The following is a 25,235-nucleotide window of genomic DNA, read 5'->3' on the forward strand; positions in this document are numbered from 1 at the left end:
CAACCCGGTATGTCCCTCAACCCGGCCGGGCCCGGTTGCATTTGTCGCCAACCCGGCCGGGTTGTGTATTACCGATGAAACCAATAAAGTATTTTATGAAAAGGCTCTATACATGAATGGAAAAAGACAATGATTAATTCATTTTTATAACTTTAAACAAGCAAGTCTTTCTCTTAACTCCTTATAGTGTTTATTTGAAAGCATAGTATTAAAATAAGGACTTACTAACGCAGCAGCTTAAAGTACATAACAATTAATAGCTTAGTCATACTTTGATAGCTTTGGTATCTATAACCAAAACCTTATTTGCTAAAAGTAGGTAAGTATTATGTTTTTTCTTAAACAAAAAAAAGTTTCTTGTCACTTGCTTACGGCAAAACAATTATTTTTCAGTCTGGAAAAATGATTTTAAAAAACAAATTGTATTACTGTTGATAGTTTTATCGCCTAACCTGGTTCGCAATTTACTGCAAATATACCCTGCCGCCGAAAAAGCCCTCTCGGCTTTAACATTCGTTAGTTTTATGGACATCATGTAGTTTCGAATAAGATTTAAATAATGACCGGGTCCGGTGACCGGGCCCGGCCATTTTTACCGGGCCCGGTGGGCGCCTAAAAGGGCACCGGGCCCGGCTGGGCCCGGCCCGCCCGGGTCCGGTTTGCATTCTCTAGTACCAAATCAAAATCTGAGTAGGTGGTGAGTGGCAACAGTCTAGTCATTTTGTATTTATTTCCATATCTCGGATCTAAAATCGAACTCAATGAAATGGGGAAGTATTTTAATAGAGGTAGTTATTCAATTTCATACTCATTATGTATTTTATTTGAATGTTTTTTTTTTTTTTTTTTTTTTTGCTAGACAAGGCAGGTATTTGACCGCAATCGCACCTGGTGTTAAGGTGATGCNTGTTTAATGATGGTCACCCTATTGCAACAATCATAGTCGAAATTTTATCAATTGAACGAGTTGCCAATTTGCCTTCGGCATTTCATAGAACAGCGACCGTTTGTAAATTGACGACGCCGTTTGTAAAATGCGGAATCATACAATTTGCCTGCGACATATACATAATTATATAGGTTTTATATTCGTTATCTACATAGGTAGTACCCATAGTATAGTGTAAGCTCTGTTTTGTTTGGTACTAGGGCATGAATATCGGAATCTCGGAATCTCGTAATATCGGAATCTCGGACTGCGAGATCCGATATTTCAATTCCGATATTGAGCGACCCAATATCGTAATATCGGAATAAGACAAAAGTTTTTGATTGAGGTTTTAAACAAAGCGTTTAAACTCGCCACAACCTGCCACAAAGCCCAAAGTACATGATTGGCAAAGACCAATGATTTTCTCATGTCTCTCACCATCACTTTTTGTTCCACTGCAAATATTTTAATATCTTTACTATTTATGGTTAATTTAACTTGTTCTAAATCAATTTTAGCATTTGCCATAGGTACTTGGTCAACAAAGAACGACATCTCAACTCCCTTTCAAACATTAATTTTACTGGACTATGGACCGTCAGTTCTGCGTACTATGTGAAAAAAAAACATATGAAGTAGGTACATTAAACTGAAGGGTAAACTGGTCGAGAATGCTTTAGTGCATTAAGTTCGCCTTATGTACAAATTTATATTGGCATCACAGTTTAAATAAATAAATACATTACTATAAAAACTACCAACTAAAATTGTTTTGAACTTGATCTAGTATTTTTTTTTAATATCTCGTAAATCGTAAACCGCTTATTAGGTACCGTCTTCGGTATTTTTCATACAAATAACTTAAATTAAATAATAATTTTAATTTCATAAATTAATAGTACGGAACCCTTTGTGCGTGAGTCCGACACGCACTTGGCTGGTTTTTTCAAATTTTATGACCTAGTAGGCTTTAAAAAACATATCTTTTTTTGGGTCGACTTGATTGATTAATTGCAGATGTTCTGCTAGAAACATAAAAAATATGCTTTTAGCAGAACATTCTAAAATTTTCAACTTAAAAGTTTGAGAAAGAAAATACATTCCATAGGACCAAAATAATTTTAAAAACTGCGCAGTTTTCTGAACTTTCATAATAACACAAAAAACCATGTACTTAATAGGCCACTATTTTCTGTAATCGCTCCACTATAGTGCGAAGTCGGAGATTCGGATACGTCATGTTTTTGACTTTTTTAGAACTAACTAATGATTGCAATCCCCTAAGTTTACGTTATGTAGAACACATTTAGAGACAATAACTGAAAAGAACATTTTTTTATTCACAATGCGGAAGCTCTTTCATTTTCATATTCCCTGTTTTTTTCTGTAATCACAAATTAACGATAACTTCTAAACTAATAGTACATCAGGTGTCATCATTTTGTACCTACCTATGCACAAATCACATAAACTTTACGCTTTAAAAAATGTTTTATAACATTGTTACTAACTTAAATGGTATCTGGAAGATGAATAAATAAAATTATTTATAATACTTTAATGATGATTTCCTATTATTACTTTGTATGAATTTTGACTAAATGGTAAAATTTGAAATCAAGTGAAAGCAATTTTTACAAATTTTTGCAGTCAAAAGTTGATTTGACCGATTATGAGTTTTGACTGCATCATAATATTTAACGCAAATCTATAATATGGACCAATAATAATGTACATCAACTAATTAAATAAAAAAAAGAAATGTGTGACGCGACTCCATTGTTTCCATGTTCGTTTTCATTCAATTTCAAATTTTACTCTGATTTTACGAAGCGAGCGACGCGTCGCGACGAGTGACGCTTTCGCGGGTGCGGAGCCTGCGGGGGGAATGGGCGGAGCTTGTTGAAAACAAATTTTACAAGGTAGCGCCTTAAGTGAGATGCAGTCTAGGATGGTACATATCTGCCCTGTAAGTGCCTATTCACTCTCGTAATATGTAATACAAACTAAAAGCATAAGGTCATAATAATGTCACGGATGGAAGAGTAACGGATGAGATAAATAAAATTATGCAAAGCAGCGATAATGAGATGAATAATAACAGTAATCCAGACGTATCAAAAATTCGCATAAAAATGTATATTAATTGATTTTTCCTAACTATCTTTTGTCAGCGGCTTCATACTCCTGCCGGGCTAGGATACGCGCCATGATAAAATCTTATCGACGATTTTAGACGACAAATGTGTGGGTTTATCGAGCAAAATCGACAAAAGGCCTCGATAAAAGTAATTGTACCATGCATACGCATCCTTGGCCTATACTGGAGTTGTGTGCCTCCTGATGTCCTTCGGCTGGGTTGCACCATTTTACTTCAACTTTAATAAACGTCAAAAGTCTGCCAAGAAGCTTCACAAAAAAAAAAACCGGTTACGGTTATAGTCACAGTTAAAATAAGGTGGTCCAACTCAGCCTTAGTTTCTAAGGTAAGTTTTGTTCAAACAAAGTAATCCAAATTTTCGTCTTTTAAAATACAAAATAACCTCTCAAACGTCGTGACCAAGTAATTAATGACTAAAACATTGAATTAATTAGAGATAAATTAGGGATAATGAGATAACCTCACATTTTACTCTTTTCACCATTAAATATACAAATTCCAACTGTGGTAAGTATGATTAAGTAATCCAATCCCAAACCCTTTTAATTACTGCGTTCTCTAAAACTGGTTGGGCTGTAACGGATATTTTGTTAGAACATAATATCCGAATAATGATTTTATTGATAGAACATTTTATTGAAATTATTTACAGTAAAAACTATAAAATTAGAGACGTGAATAGTTAAGAGGGATTTACAAAACCAAACCCAATTCACCTTATTGAATGAAGTTGATGATGTTCTAGCTTAGCATAATGTGCTTGTCCAATTTGATCGAGGGATATATCCCGTATCTGGAACACGATCTAATTCGTTGAAGAAAAGCTTGTACCTATGCACATCAGGAATCGCAAGTTGGTTGGCATCTCAAAGATTCACAGTCATCAAAAAAGAAACGAAGAGTATGATATGACTCTCTGTTTGACCTAAAGGTTAACTGGTAGAGAACGCCTCACGAAATTTAGTTCGCCTTTTGTATCGAAATTTTTGTGTGCAATAAAGATTAAAGAACTTATCGCACTCTTAGGTTGAGTTGCACCACCTAACTTTAACGGTAACTATAACGATAACCGGTGATTTGTATGGAGTTTGACAGATTTTTGACGTTTGTTAAAGGTAAAGTAAGATGGTGTAATCCAGCCTTGTATTCCAAGGTATAAATCGAATCCGTAGCTCTTGACCGTCACATCACTAGTAGCTTATATTTTCTTTGCCGCTGCCCAGCTGCCTGTGTCCCAAATAATCCGCTTGTCGGCGCACACACGAGTGGCCGGGCTTGACCTTCGGTGGGTCTATCAGACCACAATAAAGAGTGACAGCATCAAAGCCATCTTCGTTACGAACGAGGATTACCATGTGGAACGTTGCCTTTTGTTTTCTATCTTTCTTTTGTTTCTGTTTGAATTTCGAAAATTGAACGCTTTGTGAGCTTTGCTTACGTCACGCTTTTCATTTGTTTATCTTCTAGTTCTTCTTTTTTGACGATGTTGGCAATACACGTCGAGGTCGACTTGATTTGTGCCATTTTCAAGTATAAGTGATTCGAGTTAGAAAATGAGATCAAGTAATGATATAATGAAGGATGATAGATGATACCCCTTCCCACCCTTTGAGTCTCAGTAAAGTTGTGGTGCTTTACTGAGACCTCCTATGAACAACTTGAGAGAACCAGAAGAATCACGATGCACTGTTTTGCTTCCCTTGCCCACACTCATGCACGTTCACGAACACTCAATGGTTAACAATCCACCATTATCACACATTAATAGTCGCCCACACACGAATTTGAGGAAATAAAACAAAACCGCTAACATGACCACCTCTGTAACATTATGGATGCAATAAAGAATTGAGTATTGAGTATTGACGCTTCAGATTCCCGCCAAGAAGTCCTATCTTCTAGTTAATTATGATGTTATGATAGATTAAAGTTTTAAGGAGTATGCAATTCAGATGATAATGCCTACCACGAGTATAATTTAGTAGAGATGATCCACGTTTGGATCATTTATTGAGTCTATTACTTAACCCTTTATGATGAGGTTTAAATGTAGAAGTCAGAAAGCAAATTGCTTCTTAAACTTAAAGTAAATTAAGGCTCATTTGGTTTGCACTTAACTTACAAGTTACACTACTTGATGACAAGGGGGCTGCTGATGACTCTATTCTGCCATGCCCCAAAATAAGTTGAGTAGTCTTTGCATCAGACCGCAATAAACACGAGGGAGCCCTTTCAGATGCATAATATTTTTAATCATAATGTAGTCTGACATATTCAAGGTATCCTTGATTATCATAAAAATAAACATGTGACGTGCAAAGGTAAAAACAAAAATTGTGTACCTACATTATGTATATTGGTGGTTAAGGAAAATGAAATAAAGTAGGTACGTCTAATGATTTTATGATGCAATCCAAAGTAAAGCTTTGAGAGGTGTTTTTGGCCGTGAAGTGTTATCGCATTTAAAATGTAAGTTATACTGGTGTTTTTTAAAATAATGTAGCTGTATAGGTACTATGTTTTGTCTAAATAAAGAATTTTATTATGAAAAGAAGATTAAGTATGTAATCCAAAGTGAACCCGATGACTTTTAATAAGCATAATTAGTAGTAGGTACTTATCGGGATTTAGCTCGTTTCACAGAATGTAAATAGGTACCTACTTTTTATTAGACACTATTTCACACGATTACTTTACAAACGTCGCTTACGGATAATATATTTTGTGGCGTCCATACGTGAAACAGTTATTTTTTAGTGATGGACCGCCCGCGCATACTCATGCACGTTTATGCGTCCCGATATAAAACGCATTAAAAATGCGCGCGCCGTTACTGGGAAAAACACTTTTCTGTGTTTCAAACGTGGCCGTGTTAGTTTTCGTGTTATATTCACTCACAGATTTCACCAAAATATCCCTAACAAAGTACAACGACACCGTTATAGCGTCTGTCAATAATATAAAAGATTCAAACTCTGAAAATAGAACTGTGTTAAAGTATATACTGCAATGGACTTCGCCTCGGAACGTGCCTTTCAACAGCATGGGTGTCGGTCAAGAAGGATTCATAAGCAGGAACTGTTCTTACAAAAACTGTTTCGTCACAGGAGACAGAAAATACCTCGGCGATGTGACTAAATTCGACGTAATCGTATTTGCCGGGCCAGAAGTCGTAACGCTTCCGAGTTTTTATTTGCCTCAAAGCAGAGCGCATCACCAAAAGTACGTTTTTGCGTCAATAGAATCATCTGGCTACTACCCAGTTTGTTCAAATAGATTCGACGGGTTTTTCAATTGGACGTGGACTTTCAGACTGGACTCTGACGTGCGATGGGGTTACATGCTTGTAAAAGATGCGGAGAACAATATAATTGGTCCAAACAAAATTATGCATTGGATGAAATTGGAAGATATGAGTCCTGTGAGTGAGGAGTTTAAACAGAAGTTGAAGACTAAGAAGAAAGCAGCAGCGTGGTTTGTTTCGAATTGCTTCGACAGATCTGGCCGCTTCGAATTTGCTGAAAAACTGAAATATAAACTGAAATCGTACAATCTTATGCTTGATATATACGGAAAATGTGGACAACTGTCGTGCCCACCATCAGAACATGAGAAATGTCTTAAAATGCTTGATGAAACGTACTATTTCTACTTATCTTTCGAGAATTCGTTTAGTGAAGACTATGCTACAGAGAAGTTACTAATGGCACTACAAAACAATGTTGTGCCTATAGTCTACGGTGGAGCTAATTATACAAGGTATTTGATAAATATACGAATTTTATGCTATGCAGTCTTTTAAATTATAAATGCAAAAATTACTCTGTCTGTCTGCCTGTTACGTTTTCACGCCTAGATTACTTATCACTTTCTACGAACTTTAGGAAATATATTTATATTATATTTAATATCTTGAAAGAAATGGACAGAAATCCATGAAAAAGCAGAATTCATACGATCGAAGACTGACGATGATGACTCAATATTTTTCTGTTTTTGTTAAAGACAAATGAATAAAAACACGGAAAATACCCAGATCAGTGTAAACACAGTAATTTTGTGCTGGAATCGAACCTGCGAAAGGCTTTCCAACATTCCAACGGAGTTCTTGTTGACCACGTCAAATAATCATCAATTACAAAACAACCATTGTTTTTAGGCACAAATTACTTTATTGTAGTTATGTAATGGGGTCATGTTATGGGGTTTTAGCACTAACAATGACCACATAAAGTGAATTGTGAACAATACCGTTAAAATTGAGAGTGACGGAAGCTTAACACATTGGAATTTGAAGCAGATGTGGATTGAAATCTATAAATATACTAGAACGAGTGCAACCAAACTATTCGCGTAAAAAATAAAAACGTCTTAACGGAAAAAACTACAAGCAATAATGTTGCGTAGGTTTATGAAGTTATAATCACAGATGAAATTATGCGTTCAACTTCCAACATTTATTGGTTAGTACAACAATGAAACTGCAGCTCATTATGGAATTTCAGCTTTCAGTGCATCGATAATTTTTATTTCAGTAATCATGACTCATGTGATTGACAACAACAGAGTCACAATTGTCACGTAATAATTGAGTTTGGAAGCAAACCGTATTATTTAAACAAAATAATATTATATTTTTGGTGTAACCTTGTTGAGGATAAAATAGAAATTTTAATAGAAAACGAAGCTACATAAACCACATTTAATATTTGATAAACATAATTCAATGTTAGTAGGTAAAAACATGGTAGGTATATTCTTAAGCACTAAGCAGTCTTAGTATAGTACTAACAACGATCTAATACCATCATCTAATACTAATGGTATTTGTTTTTAAGTAGGTACCTTCTTCGTTTGAAAGTTTTTGTTCTAAGTAATTAATTTCAACCTTTTTGAATAAATAATAATATTTAATGGAACATCTACAGTAAGTGACCAGGTTTCACCAGCTTCTGAGGATATTCTAAAACTGCCACGAATGGTACAAAATTTTTCCTGAATAAAATCTCTACTGGAAACCACAACTCAAGTGAACTGAACTCAAGTAGATTTGGGAGCTTGTGCTAATTGGTACCGTTAAAATGGTGCTATATACTGTTACTCTGTAAACGGACTATCAACTTACTTGCTTAATATTTGTAATGCGCGTTAACGAGACTGGGCAGTGGGCACTCTATAATGTATTATGCAAAGTAGTATAGAGTTGTAAGTGTGATACAACTAAAGTCTACAGTGTAGCAATCTTGCAAAATTAAATTATTTATTTATTATTACATAATATTATATTTAGCCGTTACATCTTTAATTTAAATAGTGTCTTAAATCCTCTTGAGGTTTTTCCAGACACTATTGTTCTCTATACAAATAAAATAAACGTTTTAGTATAATAGGTATGTGAGACTCAAATTGACACTAAATTGTCTAAGTAGGGTAATTGCGCCGGTTTTCCGTCCAGCTCCTGTTTTCGTCCATTTGACCGACTTGCCACAAACAAATACGGAAAATTAGAATACAAACCTAACTTTCCGTGCAAGTTTGGACTTGTTACAATCTATAATATCTAAGTAACAGTTCTGCCTGCATGAAAATGTAATTTGACAAGTAATAATTCCAAAAAAATCTACGGAAGTTGCTGCTGCACACAGGTGAATGGAAAACGTCGTCAAGTTAGAAAAAAAAACGTGCCGGTAGGGAACTTACATGGTATGTTTAATTACTGTTTTAGCTACTTTACGTAATGTTTTTGGCACGTATGTCTAATTATTAGCATAACAAACACTATTTTAAGGGTTTATTAAAGTATTTGTATAGAAATCTTAGATAATTAAGTGGACTAATATTAGCATAATAATTTTGCAAGATTTTGGTTTTCGTCCACGTGGACGGAAACCCTGACACCTAGTTAATATTTTTAATAATCATTTTACTTTAATGGACCTACAAAACACAATGTTTTTTCTTCCAATATTATGATCTTTATTGCTATTACATTAAACATTTTAGTTTACGTCCACTTTTTAACAGTGATAAACCCATAAAAACCGTTAAAAAGATGTGGACGAAAACAAAAAACAGCTTTAAACGTTGTTGTGTTTTCGTCCATGACGTCATGAGCAAGCACTGGGGTGGACGAAAACCAAAATTAGCTATTCCTGTAGATTAGTTTTCGTCCATTTGTCCTTCGACCTATTGCAATATTTTCCTAAATTTAGGTAAGAAACTTATTTAAATCTTTTTGATATCATTTGAAAGCTAACAAAATTACCTTTCAAATGATATACCACAATCCATAGTTACTGTATTGTAGAATTGGTTTTAAGTTAATAATTCAACTGCACCCTTTTTTCTACACAGTGGTCGAAAACTAGCGTACACTAGGACGAAAACTGATTTTTTTGGACGAAAACTAGTGAAATCGCCTCTTTTGCATAAAATATTTTTTATAAAAAAACCCGTGGTATTTACTTATTGTCATATAATATTAACGTAAAGTAGACTATATAAGGACTAAAATGACATATGATACATATGAGTAAGGGTATTTTAAGATATTAATTTCGCATCACAAAGTTGGCAACTCCGATAATTGGACGAAAACTAGCGCACTTACCCTATGTGCTGTCTATGTCTGTAGTGATGTGCAGAATTTACCTTTTATTGCATATTATTCCATCCAGAACTAAGGGTGCCATCAATTTGATGGCATCAAATTGGAGGCGTGGGGAAACGTTGTAGTGGCTGTAGCGTTATTGTGTGCCACTACTAGTTTTTATATGCGACGCGTTTGTCATGGTAGTGGCGCTTCTCTACAGCTCTTCTTCATGTGTCTCTAAAGGCGTCATGAACCTAATTGATGTAACTAGAACTAGCTACGTACCACGACCTGTCGATCGTGAAGTTTTCCATAAGAGCGCCTGAACGAATTATCTTCTTACCGAAAGAAACGACCGCTGAAAACAATTTTTCGGAAACGTATGCCGTTTGTGAGAGATTGCTCGTAAATACTTTTTAGGCGTATTCATTATAAACAAATCAAATGTTTACAGCCTACTAACCTTATTTTGACAACAGGCATAACATCGTATTATAAGAAAAAGCTTTTACATCGATTTTTTCAGAAAATCCTAACTCTATTTTTTACTTCTGTCAGTTGTGTTGTGTTTACATAATAATATTTCAATAAGAATGTGTTATTAAACATTTTACCGCTTTTATGTCTATCACTCTCACACTTGTGACTATATGGACCGACGATCTGGCGAGGGTTGCGGGAAGTACCTGGATACGGGAAGCGTAGGAGCGGTTGTTGTGGAGATTCTAGGGGGAGGCATTTGTCTAGGTATAGTGGACGTCATTTGGCTGAAACGCACTCATGTTGTAGTGAGTTGTGTCAGAACTAGGATTTCATCATCATCATTTCAGCCACAGGACGTCCACTGCTGTACATAGGCCTCCCCCAATGATTCCCACATCGCCAGGTTTGTAGCGGCCTGCATCCTTCCTGCAACCTTTATGAGGTCGTCGGATGAACTAGGATTTATTGTGATTTTTTCCAACAGATTCATGCCCTACGGGATCTACCTGAATGCTAAAGAGCTGGGCGTGACAGCTCTTGCAGCAAAGATGGCTGAAATCATCAAGAACCCGGAACAGTACGCCAACTTCTTCAGGTGGAAGAACCACTACTCCTACCACAGCAAGCATGAGATTCCAGAAACGAATGAGTATTGTAAGATGTGCGAGCTGTTAAATAATGAAGAAAAGTTGAAGAAGACTAGCATTATAAGTAATTTTAAAGACTGGTGGGACAGCCCTAACATGTGCAATAGATCTTTGTTTTAAGTATTGCTTCAACCACACCAACGCGTGCAGATCGCCATTGCCAGCGCTTTTTTTTTTTTTTTTTTTTTTTTTTTTTTTTTTTTTTTTTTGAAGGGACGCGCGCTGGTAGCTTGAGGAGCTTTTCCAGCTTCACCGGGCAGAGTGGCGAGTACAGAAGGTACTCTAGCCGTTTGGCGATCGTCGGTGCGCGTGCCGACGAGGCCGAGTGTGGGTCGGCCGGTCGCAGACCGACGTTCGCGATCGGGCCGTATCGAGCGCATAAGGCGCCCGATCAGTGGCGAACCCAACTAGAGGGTTGCCCACCGCGGTGTTGGACCAAAGTCCAGCCTACGGCGGGCTCACTCTAATGGGCCCGATCGAGGGGACTACGGACGCGGCCTGAGGGCGCCACGGTAGGCTCGGACCTCGGCTCAGGCCGTGTCCGGGGGACGGATAGGGGAGAACCGGCCCGGTACATGTCTGTACCGTCCGAAATGGAAAGCAGGGCCTCGTACTCGCCGGCGAGTACGGTGTAACGAGCTATTGCCAGCGCGATCACGGCGTGATCATAGGCCAATGACAAGTCGCGCGGACTGTTCGTGGGTCGCGCGGATTGTTCGTGGGTCGCGCGGACTGTTCGTGGGTCGCGCGACCTGTCATAGGCCTATGATCGCGCCGGCGATGGCGATCTGCACGCGTTGGTGTGGTTGAAGCTTATAACATAACTTTCAATTAGGTAGTCGGCACCATTTACTGTTTTTCTAAAATAATACTACATTTCTAGTCCTGAAAACCAAATTACATTTTCAAAGCTAGATTTTTAGTTGCTTCAAATTAAATAAGTTGTTCCCCAAATCCCAAATTGGTAAACAAGTGACGTCACAGTTTGTGCATTGCCACGCGAAATCTGTGGTAAAATCACGTTTTGACAGTTTAAAAAAGTATATCAATAATTTAATTGATCGGTGGCGTCAGCTAACCTAATGTGAGGTATTTATTAATGTCTTTTGATATTATTACACAATCTTAAGTTGATAATGATTATAATAAAAATCTTTAGGGATCTTTTGTTAAGTATTTATGTGATTATTAGGTATTTGTAAATCAATTAGTCCATCAATACTACGCTTATTTGGGTTCACAACTAAGTCTGAGTTGCACCATCTTACTTTAAATAACGACAAAAATCTGTCAAACTCAAAAAAAAAACACCGGTTATTGTTAAACTTACCGTTAAAGTAATTTGGTGCAACTCAGCCTAAGTCAGGAGACATGCAGATTTATGTCACCTTCGTTTTACTTTACTCTCTTCAACACACCAGGCACTTGACTCTACTTGATCATAAGAGCTTTGTCGCTCCTTAAAATTCCATAGTAATTTCGCTAACATAGGTACTAAAATGTTGTGAGAACTATAACATAAGAATTGTTTCCTACATAATAATATTTGTGTTCTGAGAATGGTTCCCTATAATAAATAAAAAGTTGACTTTTAATTTGATAGAGTTTCTTCTACCATTTCTTTGCGCGACAATTTATATTGAGGCGTATATAGGACGGACCTACTTACATACCTACTAATAAATTAATCAATAGAATTTGAGTAGGATTGATGTCCCTCGATGTCGTCATTTTGTCTGGTGGGATGAGGGTTCTAGGGATGAGGGTCGTCGTGGCGCCGCGGCGCCGTCTCTTAATTTGGTGGTGTAGGTGGCGCCTGTTTATCCTGTTTGATTTGGGCGTAATGTTCGTTTCAAAGTTGATAGCCGGTGTATTCTTAAAGACAGATAAAAAACGCTAGAAAAACGCAGTAGGTCATTGAACTAACAACAAGGTCAACCAAAGGATGATGGGCACTTTTCTATGGAATCTGGGCGTAAAACCAACAGAAATGTAACTACTATTATTTGTTAGGACTTAATATCAGAAATATATTGTCATATAAATAACTAACAAAAACTCCCGGGTTTGCTTGGAAATTGACATAATGTGAAAATAGTAATAGGTGCTTTATTGCGCAAACAAAAAATATTATTAATTAATATACTTATCTACTTACATTTTAAATACATTAAGTTATTTATCCATTATTATGTCCAACAGTTCAGGAGTGGGGCCAACAAATGGTATATTTAAACCATGTTCTACATTATAAGCGTAGGACCATACCTAGGTACCATTTAGAGAAATGACATGAACACAGTCATGTTTCAATGGGTTTCTATCTACCAGTTAAGTTGTATTGTTGTCGCATAATCGATCACGGATCGATTATTACTCGATATTGCCAAATAACGATTTATCGATTAATAATTCGATTAATCGATTTTATTGATTACCATCATTACTATCATTTGATTGTTAATTAAATTCTTTATTTTCAGCAATACAATCGATTATTGCAATCGAATAATCGATTATTATTTATTCGGTATACATACTTACTAAATCGATAGAATCTATAGTAAGACTCTCAATATGATCGATAAAAGCAATCTAATTGACCTAATACTATTTTTATAACCCTAATGTGATGTGAAATACTATGGAAACTTTGCATATTCAACGACCTCTATCTCCGTATCCCCGCGTATTTCAGGATTGTTGTCATACTATGAAATGAAGAATTAGTATTAAACTTTAATTTAGTATACTTTTTGTTTCTGTTGGTCGCCCTTTGCACAAATCTACATACGAGTACATATACTAATATTATAAATGCGAAAGTAACTCTGTCTGTCTGTCTTGCTTTCACGCCTAAACCACTGAACCGATTTTGATGACATTTGTTTGAGTCCCGGGAAAAGACATAGGATAGTTTTTATCCCGGTTTTTGAAACAGGGACGCGCGCGATAAAGTCTTTCTTTGACAGACAAAATTCCACGCGGGCGAAGCCGCGGGCGGAAAGCTAGTATTATAATAAGGCATGTAGAGACGAGGCATTTTTTGTCTATCAATAAATACTTACTTACCTATCATCAATGGTGTCAATTTATTGGTGAACCAAATAAATAAAATAATATAAAAATTACCAAGTGTTACCTAAACCCCATCCCTAAAAAAATTCGATCATCTACTCGCAACGAGGAAAAGGAATCCGCTCAGCACATTAGTTGTCGGCCGACTCTAAAACATAACACGCGTGGCCTCTGAGCGTTGAGCAAGTGCGTTAAATGAGTCTAATGCGCGTTCACATTAAAAAAGCCATTGCCATCGGGGCAATCGGCACCTGTGCTATTGTTCTTTTCATACATATTTTTTACAAGTATTCGACGTTAAACGAAAGTGAACCTTACTGGTTGATCAAAAGTGATTTTATCTTATCCAACGATACAAATTTAAAGTACATTTTACAATGGACGTCGCCCTCAACTGATCCGTTCGTTTATATGGGAGTCGGCCAAGAAGTTTTTAAGCGACGGAACTGTACTTACACGAACTGTGTGATTACTGCCTACAGATCCCTGCTTGACCTGCAGGAATATGATGCTATAATATTTCACGGACCAGAAGTCGTGCGTATGCAAAACAAAGATCTGCCACAGAAGAGGTCAGCGCACCAGAAGTATGTTTTTGCATCAATGGAATCATCACACTACTACCCAGTCTGTTCAAGAAGGTTTGACGATTACTTCAATTGGACTTGGACGTTTAGACTGGACTCTGTTTTGCGGTGGTCGTATATAACGGTATGGGATTCGAAAAATAATGTTATCGGGCCCGAAAAGAACATGCACTGGATCAAGCCTGAAGAGATGGACCCTGTCAGTGAGAGGTTCAAGCAGAAGTTGATGTCCAAGACGAAAGCGGCTGTATGGTTCGTTTCCAATTGCGCCGACAAATCTGGACGCTTAAGATTTGCTGAAAAACTGAAAGATACACTTAAAGAGTATAATCTTGAGCTCGATATAATTGGAGCTTGTGGATCAAATTCTTGTCCTAGATCAAAGAGAGATGAGTGCAATAAAATGGTTGGCGAAAGATACTTCTTTTACTTGTCGTTTGAGAATTCATTTAATAAGGATTATGTAACAGAAAAATTGCTGACTGCACTAAATAATGATGTGGTACCCATCGTGTATGGTTTCGCCAATTATACAAGGTATGTGTTTTTTAAAAGTTGGTAGGTCTGTATATGTCGCAGGCAAATTGTATGATTCCGCATTTTACAAACGGCGTCGTCAATTCACAAACGCTCGCTGTTCTATGAAATGCCGAAGGCAAAATGTAAATTGCCTTGGCACTTTATAATATGCCAAAACATTTGATAGCCAATTCAATCGCTGTTTACAAAATGCCGCGGCAAATTGAAGTATTTAGTTCTTTTTCTCACCACGCGAGGCGCTGCTAATCAAAACAAGAAAAATGGCGTCGGATAGTGGTGTTGTGATACAGAAAACAGTCCAAATTCTACGTATTCAAAGGACTTTTCACAAAAAAAGACCTTTACTATACTTACTGAATTAAGAAAATTATACGATTCACAAATAGGAGCAGTGAAAAAGCTATGGAAAAATAAAATAGTTTTGAGGTTATCCGGCACGTAAAACACGCTAAGGTGACAATGGAATCTGGTGCTCGGAGGACTGCTGTGGAATATATTGGTATAAAAAATATTGTGTTATGTCTTCTAGACTTCTTCTTGGTATAATTAAAAGTAAGACTTATCTAAAGGACTGACTATCGAAACTTATTTAATGTCATATTTTTATGTACCTACCTATAGGTACGTCAATAGTTTAAATTAGTCTAGTGTTGTTTTTGTTACGAAAATATTTTAATTACTTTAGGGGTAGCAAGTATTTTAGGTTTTTCTTACTTGAATAGATACCTACCTGATTTCTGAAATTATGTCTGATTTGTCCAACATGTGTTTAATGATGGTCACCCTATTGCAACAATCATAGTCGAAATTTTATCAATTGAACGAGTTGCCAATTTGCCTTCGGCATTTCATAGAACAGCGACCGTTTGTAAATTGACGACGCCGTTTGTAAAATGCGGAATCATACAATTTGCCTGCGACATATACATAATTATATAGGTTTTATATTCGTTATCTACATAGGTAGTACCCATAGTATAGTGTAAGCTCTGTTTTGTTTGGTACTAGGGCATGAATATCGGAATCTCGGAATCTCGTAATATCGGAATCTCGGACTGCGAGATCCGATATTTCAATTCCGATATTGAGCGACCCAATATCGTAATATCGGAATAAGACAAAAGTTTTTGATTGAGGTTTTAAACAAAGCGTTTAAACTCGCCACAACCTGCCACAAAGCCCAAAGTACATGATTGGCAAAGACCAATGATTTTCTCATGTCTCTCACCATCACTTTTTGTTCCACTGCAAATATTTTAATATCTTTACTATTTATGGTTAATTTAACTTGTTCTAAATCAATTTTAGCATTTGCCATAGGTACTTGGTCAACAAAGAACGACATCTCAACTCCCTTTCAAACATTAATTTTACTGGACTATGGACCGTCAGTTCTGCGTACTATGTGTCCTGCCCATTGCCTCTTCAGCTTGCTAATCCGTCGAGCTATGTCAGCGACCTTAGTTTACGGAGCTCCTCATTTCTGATTAGATATCGTAAAGAAACACCAAGCTTATCCCTCTCCATAGCACGTTGTGCCCTATATTCAAAGGCCACGTTTTCGAGCCGTATATCATCACTGGTAACACATGCTGATTGAAGATTTTCGTCTTCGTATTCGACGATTTACCTCTTTCTCGAAATTGCATCTAACTACCTAGCTGATTGTTTGTCCGAGATAGACATACTTACTTGTCAACAATCTCGAGAATCGAGGTCCTAACCGAAACTGGGTAAGGAGCAACATGGACATTCGACATAAGCTTCGTTTTTTCCATATTCATCCGAAGGCCTACCTGTTGGGAAACTCGATTACGGTCTTCGAGCATTGTGATAAGGTCTTCCAACGGTTCTGCCTTAGTACGCAAAACAGACAGACGATGAGGCAGCAAGGTTCTGAAGTGTAGGCCACGTACCGAAAAGCGCAGCGTAGGACTCATAACCACAAGGTGAATGAACCGACGACCTCATAAAGGTAGCAGGAAGGCGCTGGATACAGGCGTCCATCAACCGGCCATTGTGAAAATCAGCATCGGAGCCTGTGTTCAGCAGTGGACGTCTTATGGCTGACATATGGCTGGCTAGTGGTTTTGTGAGTTGAACATCGATAATCAAAGGAACAAATTACAAGCATATTCAAGTTTTTTACCACTCTCTACAATTTTTGTAACACGTGATTTGAATGACTCTAAAATTCGTTCCGCCAATATAAAACAGGGTAATATTATAATGAAGGAGTAAAAGTTTGTTTGATACCTGTGATTTTACAAAAACACTTTAATTATTTGCTAGTCCATATAGGCTCATTATCAGTAACCCTTCATTATCAGGTGATCCGTCTGCTCGTTTGCCTTTTGTCACATAAAAAACCAAATGCAATGGATACCCATAACGTAAAAATGGTTTTAAAATACTTCAATTTTGAAGTGCTGTTTTGTACCAAATTAAAGATTTTGGTTAAAATCTTTCTTTTATTGTAAACAATCCAGAATTCTTACGAATATAACCAAATATTAATTTTATAGCACATGAACTCAATTCCGATACTAATATCGGAATTCCGATATTGAGATCTAATATCGGAATCCAATATCGGAATTGAAAACCTTCCGATATTACATGCCCTATTTGGTACCTACTGGATGGTTTGTGGAATGTCCAAGGTTATTACCCGGAAGATGGTTAATTTATAATTATTATTTACTAGCTGTGCCCGCGACTTCATACGCGTGAAAATAAGTTTGAATAATATTTCCTGTTTTTGCAACATTTTTCTTTACTGCTCCGCCCCTATTAGCTGTAGGGATATACAATATACAATGTGAGTCACGATAAAGTGCACATATGAAAATAGATGAAACTAGATCTATTTTTATCGACAATAAAGAGGTCAAAATTTTTTGAGTTTTTTTATCGGAACAATACTAATTTTCAAGCAGATTTTTTGTAAAAAGTATATTTTTTTATTATGTGTTGCCATTTTCTGAGTATTTTATGTATTTTTTTAGTATCGCCTGTTATTTAGCATTATTACTGTTTTTATTTTATCAGGATACTAGCTGTGCCCGCGACTTCGTCCGCGTGGAATAATGACTTTGGGTAGGCACTTTTAATAATTTAGTCTAATTATTTTACAAAGGCCTATGTTCAGCAGTGGACGTCCNTCCTTATGGTGGTTGAACGTCATATTCCATAACTTCAGCTTTATAATATTAGTATAGATACCTCTTAGTTTAAAAGTTTATTACGTTTTCTTTACAATAAGTAATTGGAAGATAAAATAAATTCTATAAAAAATTTAAAATTTAAAACAAAACTTAAAAAAAAATTGACTTTTTTTTTGTCGATAAAAATAGGTCTAGTTTCACCTATTTTCATGTGTGCACTTTATCGTGACTCACACTGTATAGCCTAAAGCTTTCCTCGATATCCAACACAATTTTTTTTTAAATTGGACCAGTAGTTCTTGACATTAGCACGTTTAAGCCAACAAACTCTTCAGCTTTATAAGTACCTACCTATAGATTTTGTTCATTCGTGTTATCTCATGTTCTAATAAATACGTTATTATCAGTACTCCACGTGATTAGGATTAACGATAAAGATATTGATATCACAATGATTAGAAACACTTTAAAAGGGACTTTGTCCAACTAGAACAAATTATAGTCCCGTGAAATTAGGACAAGGTTACAACAATTCGCATGAAATAGTTAAAATAATGCAAATTCTCTAAGTTTTTTATCTTTCTCTATGTTGTTAATGTGACGCAAGTAGACGCAGCTAAATTTAGTGTCTTATGAAGGTCAAAGAAATATTCTTTTCAAATATAGAAAAATCGGATTGAAATTTCGCACTGCATAAAAAAAGTAAATTTTAACCTTGAATTCAAAACTATTTTATCTAAACAATCGTAAGTAATGGAAGCGTTTTAATCATTCAGGAATATAATAGGTACCTACTTAGGTATACACTCCATTATGTTTTACACCTAACATTAACTGAATAAAATTTAAACGATGTTGATTAAACAATTAATGTTCAAAATTGTAACTTTGTCCATGAGCAATAGAGTGGTGTGGACGTTTGAACAAAAAGTGTCAAATGTTTTAAATAACTTTATTAGATGGCCGCAAAATAAATGTGTTATTCCTATTTTTGAATCGGAGTAACTTTGTTTTTGGTGGACTAGGTGGACCGACGATCTGGTAAAGGTCGCGGGAAGAGCCTGGATGCGGGCAGCGCAGGACCGTTCATTGTGGAAAACCTTGGGGGAGGCCTTTGTCCAGCAGTGGACGTCATTTGGCTGAAAAGAAAGAAAGAAAGAAGAACTTTGTTTTTGACGATTTTGGCCATAAATTACGTAAAATTCACCTGTGTGCACCGTGTAAATACCGTCTGGTTTGGCGTTCTACATACCTACTTTACTTAATTATAATTTGTGACAGTAGCGCCCGACCTTGAATTTCTTTTTAGCACATGTCGGATCGATGGAGACTTTTAATGGAGCTTCGAACATTCGTACCAATTAATCAACTATATGCGAAATATTGTAATTTGACCGGACTATTAACATAACCATACGTGTATTAATTATTTTGCAACATTGTAATTTGTCGTCTGCATAGATGGGTATAATAGTTAATCGTTATTTCGTTAGCAAAAAAAAAACTTACTGGGTCAATTGGTAGAACGTTAAAAGTTAACCATTTAAAATGTTGCTTTTTTTTTTAAAGAAATCCTACTAATATTTAAATGCGAAAGTTTGTATGGATGTTTGGTTGTTACACTTTCACGCAAATCTACAGAACGGATTTTGATGAAACTTTACAGTATTATTTTTTATCACCCAGAAAAACATAATATAGGCGATAATTTATGACGACCTGTGACAAACTAAATTTCACGTGCACGGCAAAAGGTAGTAGGTAAATAAAATAAAAACAAATTATTAAACGCACATTTATTTCAATTTTTTCCAAACAAAAGAATGTTTTGCCCACTAGAATCAGCCTTTAGATAATATGGATTTTTTTACATACCGTACGTTTTATTTTCCAGGTTCATGCCCGACGGAAGTTACTTGAATGCTCGGGAGCTGGGCGTGACAAATCTGGCACAGATGATGGCCGATATCATTAGAGACCCAGAACGGTATGCCAACTTCTTCAGATGGAAGAACTATTATTCGTACAACTATAAGGATCCAAATCCCGACAGCAACTCTTACTGCCAAATGTGTGCCCTGATGAACGATGAAGAAAAAATTGGAGAGACAACAATTGTACATAATTTTAGAGACTGGTGGGATACTTGGGACATTCCTGGATTATGTGATAGCTAAAATATTTTATAGTTGTCATAGAACGCAGGACTGACGGCCGATGGGGCAGCAAGGTTCTGGAGTGGACGCCACGTACTGGAAAACGCAGCGTGGGACGTCCACCGTCAAGGTGGACCGATGACATAAAGGTAGCAGGAAAGCGCTGGATGCAGGCAGCTACCAACCGGGTGATATTGGAAATCATTGAAGGAGGCCTATATTCAGCAGTGGACGTCCTGTTGCTGAAATGATGATGATGATGAAGTTATTTTATAGTCTAATAGTAATAATTATTATTTGCAATCCACACAGCGTTTATATTTGTGGCAAAATTTTGTGCTCTGAATAAGTTATATCTTGTAAGTAATTATGTGGTCTTTTTAGAACCCATTTATTGTTAACATCGAATGGTATGGACAGTTTGGACAGAGTAATTTGTTTTTTCTATGGTATGGATGGATGAAATAAGTAATATTAAACAAATAGTTACAAGTAACCACAATGATATACCTACCTATTTATATTTATATCAGTACTTCAACTACGATGTTCACTAACAACACTAGATAACAACACTCCAGTCTGTAGGCACAACAGTAGGCAGATACTTGATATAAAGAGAAATTAAATTTTAATTAATTTATTGCGGAGATAATATTACAACCATGTGCACACACAAATATGGTCGGAAAGCGCCTTTACCTCGTGGCCAAACTAAAATGCCAAACTAATTTGGCCATGAGGAAAATAGCCAAACCGCGTGGTCATAGTTTAAAAATAACACACACCGTAAATGTTCTAGTCACATCACGGAGAAATAAGAGACCAACAGAAATGAAAAAATATTTGTATTTGACAAAAAAACTACATCTTATAGCCAAATCTCTATAAGAGACTACCAGATTATAAAATATTTTTGTTTTTGACAATAAATATTTTTTTCTTCTTCTTAAAAATAAAACCGGCCAAGTGCGAGTCGGACTCGCGCACCGAGGATTCCGTATGAACCTGTAGGTATATAACTTTGATTTTGTTACAGCTTTTAAGAGACTTTAAACCTGAATATTTGATATAAATTTAAATTTAATACCTCTACGCGTTCATGAGGAAAGTAGTAGTAACTTTAAAATTTAAAAAAATGTATTAAAAAAACTACTTACTAGATCTCGTTTTTTTTAGTTGTAACAATCATGATGTAATAATGTGTAAGTATTATTATGTCCAATGACTTTATTGTAAACAACAACAGACTTAACTAACAACACACTTAAACGAAATAGCAACTCTACAACACATTTTGGCAAGCATATAGCTAGAGCAAGATGAAAGAGCGAGCGAACATGTGGCTTAGCCGTTTCATTATAGGTACAAGAACTATTGTAGGTATAACTGAAAAGTAATGAACAGTCAATAAAATTTTCACCTCACGCTCATGTTGATGTAGCGAAATGGCAAAGCCACATAATTTGAGAATATAGCGAAATAGCCAAGCCACATAAAAGTTGTAGAGTTTGTGAATTTAGGCCTTATAGAGTTAGGGCGTGTAGAGTTAAAAGCCTGGCTCTACATGAGATCTGATAACTTTTTGTCAGTGCGAGTAATATAGTCTCGTCTTAGCAACATTTTACATGAAAATGTTTTTGATGGGATTAAATCTTACGGGATTGCTACCATGTACCTTAATTTTGAGTTTCCGATATTTCTGCACTGTTGCAAGCGCCATGGTCGCGGAGTAACTGAAGAAACTTGCGGGTGAGATGTTTAAAACAATATATCTAACTACATTAAGCTAAATACTGTAGGATATTATGCTGTTGTATAGAGGCTGTCTTCGTACAGTCGACAGCACATCAACCTATACAATTTTGTTGCAAAATAGCCTGTAATACAACAAGATAAGACGCCGGTTTAGGTTGATGTGCTGTCGTACATCCAACTAAAGGCTCGTTCCCATGGTAATCCAGCTTTGCGGGATCCGGTGATGCAGGATACTGCAAAACATATGTATGTGTGCTAAAAATTCGAATTACTTACAAATTCGAACGGATCCGTTTATTGCGGGACACTGCGAATGGTATGTTCATGTGAACGTTATTATTAAAACACGTATTAATAATAACAGGATCCTGCAAAAAACTGGATGTCTCAGTACTTTATACAGGGTGTTAGGTAAATGGGTATATGAGCCGACACTAGCCCATGTTAACATGGGCATAATAATATAAATGGTATGGTGAAGTCAGAAATTTTATACATATATCATTTTAATTTTTTTAATTTTCATACAAAATATTTTTTATAAAATCCGATTTGTATGAAAATTAAAATAATTTAAATTAAGATATCAATTTTCTGACTTCACCATACCATTTATATGACCATGTTAACATGGGCTAGTGTCGGCTCACATACCCATTTACCTAACACCTTGTATACAAGCCTTTTAGGAAAAATTACGAAATAACATTAGAGGTGAATCACTTCTATTTTATCTGAATAAATAATAATTATGTTTTAATAATTATTTGGCTCTTACCTAAATTAATTGTTTTTTATTTCAGTACTTAGAAAAAAAAATAAGTATCAGATTACTATTGTAGAAATAAGACTGACTTTATTGACATAAGACTTCGTTGCTACCGCTTAAATAATGAGTTACTACTTAGTACAAATAAAAGTATTTCTAAAAGTTCTTAATAATAGATTTTAATTCATTATGCCTACTCTAATTAAACTCTATCTGTTAATTAATCCGTTTACACGCCTAAGGCTGAGTGGCACCACCTAACTTTGAGCTTAACTTTGACAATAACCGGTGTTTATTGTATGTAGTTTGACAGATTTTTTACGTTTATTATAGTTAAATTACGATGGTGCATGCAACCCAGCCTAAGCGATAGTCAAGTATGAAAGTGCGCACATTACACCGAATTGCACCCTGTAGATGCACCCACTCGCGAGAAATGCCTCTGAACCCAAGGTTTCACTTCGATCACCGTAGGGCGGACGGGTGTGTGCTCAGATCATAGAAGGGATTCTCTTTCTATGATCTGAGGTGTGTGGTATCTCTTGCATATCACCAACCAACATGCATGGTTGGGTTGTTGAAATTATGTAGGTGCAAAATATTGCTTTGTATAAGTTATTTTACAGGCATACTTAGTTAAAAATTATGTAAAAGACGAACTCCACCTTAACACTAGTTGATAAGTAAACTGAGACCAGCGCTGTTGGATTCATAATAATAATGTCCATTATTTTATACTATCTTCTTTATATAAATTCTGATTGTGAATCTGTTTGTGGTTCTATGAGAATAAATAAAAAAAAAATTGCTATCGGCCGATTCCTCATACAAATTGTAAGCCGACTAAACTATCAGCTGGTTAAAAGTCTGTAGTCAGGGGCTCTGACATTATAGTACGAGTATAAATAATAGTTGATAACAAAGAAAGATCCCTACAAAACTTTCACCAAACACATTCTATAAAAGACGTGTATTCCACAAAATTTCAAAGCGCATACCCAAGAAAGGTCAATAATTATCTGGTCGCCATAAAACGTTTCCAAAAGCAATACAACTTTACTTCAATATTGTACTAAATAGTAGATGGACACTTTGAAACACATTTGCCACAAAATATACAAAAAAAGAGGTGCCCTGACTAAAACTTTGCTTAAAGCATCTTAAAAACAAAAGACAACGCTTTGACAATACCGTAATTCACTAATCCTCTAGTTATAAGTCCCTTTCCACAGCCAAATATGAAATACACTTTCAAACTACCTGGCGATGGAAAATATCTACTTTGAGAAAATGCTTAGGTACCAAATCAATGAACCTATGTATCTCAGAATTGGTAAAAAGCAAGATCTTGTACATTTTAACGAGAGAAATAAACCTAGCGGATGAAACAAGTGAATCAATCAAAGACCAGACTTACTTTTTGTATGTTATTCTATACAACCTCGAACTGCGTCTCTACTCCCATTAGTAGTGTGTTATTGGGCGTTCTAACTCACATTCGTTCGGTCGCAGTTTGCGACCTCACTCTGTGCGTTAGATCGCCCAATAACACGAACGTAAGTAGGTAAACCATGCCTGCAGTAGTGCAGAATAGCCTAATTCCATGTTAAAAATTTGACTTACCTTACACGGCTACTAGCACAACATGAGCTTTTTTCGTTAAATCCACGCACTTTTGATCACACGATAAAACCCAATTGGAATTCACAATTCCTTTTTAGAAGTCTGTATACATGGGTCAGTTTGACGCATGCCCTTATACAGCGGTAGCACCATAGGTAAACCTTAAAACCATGCGGATGAGCAGCTTGCCTCGAGAGAACACACAGAATTTACTTTTATGTAATTTTCTGTACCAGCTTGGCTCATGACTCTCCATCCAACACGAGTAAAAATGTTATACCAATAGCAGCTTACTGTTAGGTTACATCCATGTATACGAGAACCTCAAATATGAGAATTATAAACCGATTGAGTTACACACTATAATATCTTGAGTGAGAGTCAATAATAATTCATAAGTTCTATAAGATTCGTATTCATGGGCCAATATGACGCATGCCCTTATACAGCGGTAGCACCATGGGTAAACCGTTCAACCATGTGGATGAGCCGATTGCCTCGAGAGAACACACAGAATTACAGTATGTATGTATATTCTGTACCAGCTTGGCTCATGTCTCTCCATCCAACATAGGTAAAATGTTATACCAATGGCAGCTTACTGTTAGGTTACATCCAAGAATACAAAACCTAAAAGATATTCCTTATGAATTAATTAGGCTCCCACTATGTACACTACTAACACTTTCACACAAATTGACACAACTGGCTACTGAAGGCGGGATATGCATGTTCAGCAGTGT

The 25,235-nt window shown here is 36.2% G+C and overlaps 2 protein-coding genes across 2 annotated transcripts; both read left to right on the plus strand.

The window, feature by feature from the left end:
- Positions 1-5,861: 5,861 nt before the first annotated feature.
- LOC114365369 (alpha-(1,3)-fucosyltransferase C-like) lies at positions 5,862-11,743 on the plus strand. The gene is made up of 3 exons (XM_028321920.1): positions 5,862-6,851; positions 10,652-10,970; positions 11,456-11,743. The coding sequence occupies exons 1-2, from the start codon at positions 5,911-5,913 to the stop codon at positions 10,932-10,934; spliced, it is 1,224 nt and encodes a 407-aa protein (XP_028177721.1). The 5' UTR covers positions 5,862-5,910; the 3' UTR covers positions 10,935-10,970; positions 11,456-11,743.
- A 2,259-nt stretch (positions 11,744-14,002) lies between these two features.
- On the plus strand, positions 14,003-21,282 carry LOC114365375 (alpha-(1,3)-fucosyltransferase C-like). Its single transcript, XM_028321929.1, has 2 exons — positions 14,003-15,016; positions 20,081-21,282. Exons 1-2 carry the CDS (start codon positions 14,088-14,090, stop codon positions 20,361-20,363), a joined length of 1,212 nt encoding a protein of 403 aa, XP_028177730.1. The 5' UTR covers positions 14,003-14,087; the 3' UTR covers positions 20,364-21,282.
- Positions 21,283-25,235: the final 3,953 nt, after the last annotated feature.

The sequence above is a fragment of the Ostrinia furnacalis genome, unplaced genomic scaffold (assembly GCF_004193835.3).
Source record: "Ostrinia furnacalis isolate ACB-3 unplaced genomic scaffold, ASM419383v2 OfSCF7585, whole genome shotgun sequence".
In the NCBI taxonomy this organism is placed as follows: Eukaryota; Metazoa; Arthropoda; class Insecta; order Lepidoptera; family Crambidae; genus Ostrinia; species Ostrinia furnacalis.